The sequence below is a fragment of the Schistocerca americana genome, chromosome 3 (genome assembly GCF_021461395.2).
Source record: "Schistocerca americana isolate TAMUIC-IGC-003095 chromosome 3, iqSchAmer2.1, whole genome shotgun sequence".
Lineage (NCBI taxonomy): Eukaryota > Metazoa > Arthropoda > Insecta > Orthoptera > Acrididae > Schistocerca > Schistocerca americana.
Genome location: NC_060121.1, coordinates 423,802,294 through 423,808,293, shown reverse-complemented (window position 1 = coordinate 423,808,293; position 6,000 = coordinate 423,802,294). Strand labels below are relative to the sequence as shown.

At 39.1% G+C, this 6,000-nt stretch overlaps 1 protein-coding gene across 1 annotated transcript in view; it reads right to left on the bottom strand.

The window, feature by feature from the left end:
- Positions 1-2,089: 2,089 nt before the first annotated feature.
- Positions 2,090-6,000, bottom strand: part of LOC124606845 — a 64,009-nt gene continuing 60,098 nt past the window's right edge. Inside the window, exon 7 of the mRNA XM_047138922.1 lies at positions 2,090-3,115. Within this exon, the coding sequence (XP_046994878.1) occupies positions 2,601-3,115 (515 nt within the window). The 3' untranslated portion in view covers positions 2,090-2,600. The remainder of the gene's footprint in view (positions 3,116-6,000) is intronic.

Sequence of the window (6,000 nt, the reverse complement as noted above, 5' to 3'; positions counted from 1 at the left end):
GGGGAATTTTAAGCAATCCCTCCCCCCCCCCCCCCCCCCCAAAAAAAAAAAAAAAAAAAAAAAAAAAAAAAAAAAAAAAAAAGGTGCAGGAGCCAGAAAGCAGTCCTTCCCCTATCCTTAAAATGTGGGGGCCTAGGGCACTCCTTCTTTTACTACTGCACCCAAATTATACACAACTCATTTTCTTGCACAAAAGTACCCAACTGGGGGAAGCACAAAAAAAAAATCAAAACTGAAAAAGTAGAAACACCTTAGTGTTTCTCATGGATATATGTCTCCAGCTGTGCACATGAGAACAATTAACATCATAATTTTACAAGCAGTATTTTATAATTTTTACAAACAAAGACCCTGGCTCCGTCATAGAAGATACCATCAGTATAGCTCCTCTTGTTTAGCTCAACTGTGAGATACAAAATGCCTTTATTCATGGAGGAATCTTTATAGAAGTTAAACTCAAAGATTGTTAACAAGTCAGTGCTAGAAAACTCTGCCTGTATTTTGCAACAGACTTACATTTTGGAAGGTTTAATGGAACATGAGAGTGTGGGGAAACCTATCAAACAAAAAAAGACATGGAAGGAGATTATGTATCGATAATTAACAATTACTTGGTTCTCTCAAATTATACAAATGTTTATTTCTACTGTAAACACACATTGTTAATGAACTTATAACAACAATGGCCCACAATAGATTATAGAAACTCAACCCAGGATTCTCATATTTGCTGCATGCATTCCTCTCCACTTCTCCCTGAACAGCTCTTGCATATTCAACCTTACTTGACTATCAATTTTACACCATGCTCAGCATAACAAAGAAAACAATGCCAGTTGCCTGCTTCAGCTTAACAAAAATTGAAATGTTTCGCAATATTTAAAATAAGTGTAATTTTAGAAAAGAATCCTTTTTAGGTCTTGAAACATTTCCTAGTTCCCTTTCTTTCCCTTTCATACTGTAGTCCTAAATATTGTATCTCTTCACACTTTTCCACTGTGGTCACCATTTCCCACTCAACATATGTTTTTGGCACACAACACACTGAACAATATAGGTGTTTTTTGGCACACAACTGACTGAGAAGATTATTATAGTAAGCTGATACACATACAGTCCATCAGTTTGATGTGATCATGTCAGTGACTCCACTCTTACACAGACTAAATCTCGATACCTGTAGAATGTCATTATTGGTTACTTTTCTCTTCTACTCATCATAAGTAGAACACAGTAAATGATCATTCACACTAGCGACAATGCTGAGACCAGTGGAACAAACAGGCAGTTATGTGGTCAATGATGGCAGAGTTAACCAAGTGAACGGCTAACTAAATGCAAAGTTCAGAGCACAGTCAAAGTAATCTTAAGTGTGCATGAGCAGTCCAGGGAGTGATCTGAACTGAAAAAATATAAACACAAGCAAGCTCAATCACTCTCCTATCTATGGCATGTATAATACACGTCAGAGAATAGCAAGTACTGCTGGACAAGTGCAGGACCATTGTATTTAACAGACTCTGTTACATCAGTAGACAGGTCCACATGACATGCCAGCAGCAGCAGCAGTAGCACCTTTCACAGGAGCAAGCTAGTGCCGTAGCACGAATCCTTACCATCTCTGACTTTTCCTCCATATCAATTCTTGGGCTGGTGGGTACTAAAGTTAGAATTTCCAATATCCTATAGAAACAAATGACATACAATTCTATTTAAAAGCATTAGTTGCTGTAAAAAATACTGTCTGAATTATATTCAGTGTTCAAGCTGGTTTTCACGACAGTACATGGACAACAGACGGGAAAGCAAAGCCTTTCAGCAACCGAGTTTGTGCTTCAACATGTGAATCTACACTCTGCAGAACCGTCATCATTCTTTAAACTGTAATGACTATTTTTCCTTATGATCATCTGAGATAATTCATCACACACACATATATACAATTAAAATTTTGACAATCAGTATCTAATTCTTAGTCATGAGATTGGAAATAAAGTTAATAACAATGGAAAATTATAAGTATAAGAAAAATATAAACTGAAACACACACAGAATTCTTTTGCTGTAATACCCAATTTCTGTTGTAGTTCTTACTCAATGAATTCTCAGTTTAACGTAATACTGGAAACAGACCACAAAAGAGAACAACTTTGACTTATAACCAGTAAAGAACCAACGTCAAGTTGCAGACAGGCACAATAAAAAGAGACTTATGTAAAGCCTTCAGGTACAGCCTTCGTCAATAACGAGAGACACACACCATTCACACACAAGCAAGCACACCTCACACACACGACTGCCAACTCCAGCATCTCGGGCTGGATATGTGTGCCTGCTTGTGTGTGTAAACAGTGTGTGTCTCTCTCTACTGATGAAGACTGTGGCTGAAAGCTTTATGTAAGTGTCTTTTAATTGTGCCTGTCTGGTACTTCTTTACATTCAGTAACAAACTGTCTTTTCCTACATTGTTGATATTCCTACTTGGAGTTTCCATTGTTTGATCATAACCAACAAATACAGACTAAAGTAATAATCCAGGAAATTACATGAGAACACGATTCTGTACCTAGAATTATTTAAGTTACTCTTAACTTGTAAAACTACAATATCTTAAAAACTTGTGTTTTCATTTCATCTTGAACAACACAAAAATTCACCTTTGAGTTTGAGGACAGAGTTACTTTACATGGTTTTTCTTTTGAAATAACTTCTCCTGATGGTGCTGGTGTCGTAGTTTTGTTAGAGCTCTGGCATTTAGGTGATAATTCATCTGCTTCAACTGAGGGTTCCATTTCCTTAGTACTGTTGGACAACTTTGGTTTCTTTGAAGTCTTCCTTGTCTGTGAAGTACTTTTCATAGTAGCTGAGCTATTTGTCCCAGACTGCGTTCTGTCTTTATTAACATTTTTCCTGCCTTTGTGAACAGTGGAATTCATTTCAGAAGTTTTTTTGCCTAATTTTATAAGGGATGACCCACTTGTCTTTGAAGGCATTTTATTTTTATTAACATTTTTATTGCCTTTGAGGACATTGGCAGTCGTTTCAGAAGATTCTTTATCTAACTTGATGGGAGATGCCTTTTCAGTAGATGTTGCATAGCATGTTTCATCCAAGTCTGAAACAAATACAGTTATATCACAAGTCTTACAAGCTTCTTTAACAATCAATTTCAAAATATAACTGAGAAACTCAGCACAGCCAGCTGAATAGATAAGGCATTTTGGTATATGCAACAGTTAGTCTCACAAGCATAAAATCTATTTGATATCATTCCAACTATATCCAAAGAAATCATGAAAATAATTAATTTTTTGAAAGCAAAAGTCATCCTAAGTTTTAAATCATTTCAATTAAAATATTAAGAGCATAGTTTTCTTGTATAGCTGCTGCACACAGCTAAAGAATAATTTTCACAATGTAACTTTCCAGGCAGACGGCAGTACACCATTGTTAGACTCCTACTTCAGGAAGGTAGTAAGAAAGACATAACTATTAATCCAATCACAATTAACACCTTAAAGTTTTGGGAAATATGATGTATTTAAGAATGGTTGAACATATCTGCAAATATGAGATTCTGAGCCAGTCACAATTTATATTTCACAAAGATCTCTTTGCTGAACATTTCATCTAGCATTCAATAAAAATTTTCTGGGTTTCTGATCACATAGTCAACAAAGACACATCAAAAAAAGTTTTGCATCACCTCGGTTCCGAGACTTCTGGAACCTGTACAGAAAACTGGAATAGTGACAAACATTGCATGTTGTACCACCATACAGCAAGACCTTCAGAGATGATCCTCCAGATTGCTGTACATACTGATACCTCTAATACCCAGTAGCACATCCTCCTGCACTGATGCATGCCTGTATTCGTCGTGACATACTATCCCAAGTTCATCAAGGCACTGTTGGTCCAGATTGTCCCACTCCTCAACTGCGATTCAGTGTGGATCCCTCAGATTGGTTGCTGGGTCATGTCGTCCATAAACAGTCCTTTTCAATCCGAGCCATAATCTGTAGGTAGCGGTCATCCACTGCAATAGTAGCCCTTGGGCGGCCTGAGCCAGGCATGTCATCAACACTTCCTGTCTCTCTGTATCTCCTCCATGTCTCCACTCTGGTTCACTCCGAGACGCCTGGACACTTCCCTTGTTGAGAGCCCTTTCTGGCACAATGGAACAATGCAGATGCAATCAAACTGTGTTATTGACCATCTAGGCATCGTTGAACTACAGATAACACAAGCCGTGTACCTCCTTCCTGGTGGAATGACTGGAACTGATTGGCTGTCGAACCCCCTCCATCTAATAGGCACTGCTCCTGCCTGGTTGTTTACATTTTTGTGCAGGTTTAGTGACATCTCTGAACAGTCAAAGGGACTGTGTCTGTGATACAATATCCACAGTCAACAGGTATCCTCAGGAGTTCTGGGAACCGGGTTGATGCAGAACTTTTTTTGATGTGTTTATATAAAACTACTGACATTTTGGTCCCTGTTGCAAGCGACCATCTTCAGGGTGTTTTGGTTTACTGCTGAATGAGAAAAACTTTGTTTCTTATATAGCTGCAGACATGGCTGTTATCTAATTCTGACACGCTGTTTAGAATGAAGGGGAGGGATGTTAGAAGTCTTTATTGGTGTTTTTATTATTTATTTTCATTGGTGGAAACCCGACCTTTTGATTAATGTTTGCATTACTGCTTGTGATTGGTAGAAATCGGTGAATAGAAAACCAGGCGGCAGCTGGAACGTGGTGTTGTTTTCCTGCCAGCCGAGGCACGCCAGTACTCTATGTATCTACAGCCGCTGCAGTATCCCGCGCGTCTGTATGTGTTGCTTCACGTGAGCTATTGTCCCATAGTGCTGTTATTGATGGCCGCCAAGACATTGGAAGTCGGTAGCCGTCTTCTCCATTCATGTTGGCCAGTCAAATTTTTTTCTATTGCGTCTCTAATCTTCCTCCTGAAAGTAAGATGCTGTTTCACCAATATGCATGCTTCACCAAAATCAATCTGTTTACTGCACTCATCGTGATGTTCTGCCACCATTGACTTGGTGTACTGTCTTAGTCGGATATATTTCTCATGTTCAGATATCCGTGTGCTGATGGGTCACCCCGTCTCACCTACATACATTAATCCACATTCACACCTGATCTCGTAAACTCCAGCAGCATATAGTTTGTCAACTGTATCTTTCATTGTGTGAAAAACATCTTTTATTCTGTTGTTGCTTCAGAAAATTGGCATGATTCCTGCTTGGTGGAGAATTCTGCCCTCCCCTGCTCGGCGGAGAATTCTGCCCTCCCGTTCAGTGACAGCTTGAACATATGGCAATAGAGCAATGTTTTGTGCTTCCTTTTGCTCTCCTCTACTGCCTTCATTCTTTGCCACGACAGTTTTATCTATTACTTCATTCCATAACCATTGGCACAAAAAATTGATTTGAGGTTTTATAGTTCACCCTTTAGATGTTCCTTATCGCTGATCCTGTGAGCCCTCTTGATCAAAGTGTGCATGGTGGATTTCTTCTGCATAGGGTGATGATGGGAGGAGGCATGCAGGTACCTGTCAGTACTGGTTGGCTTCCTATACACTCTATGGCTCAGTTTACCATCAGGCTTTCTGTGACCTTCCATCTCGAGGAAAGGCAGCACCCCATTCTTTTCTATCTCCATAGTGAATGCAGTGCTGTTGGTTGAGGTTTTGGTGGAAATTTTGTAGCTTGTCCTCTCCATGCGGCCAGATGATGAAAGTATCATCAACATAATGGAAGCAACATCCTGGGCATAATGCTGTGGACTGGAGTGCTGTTTCTTCAAATGCTTCCATAAAGATGTCTGCTGCAGTAGGTGAGAGAAGGGAGCCCATAGCTACACCATCTGTCTGTGGCATATAAGAAACAAAGTTTTCTCATTCAGCAGTAAACAAAAACAACCTGAATGAGATTGCTTGCAACAGGGACCGAAACATCGGTAGTTTTATATATATTAAT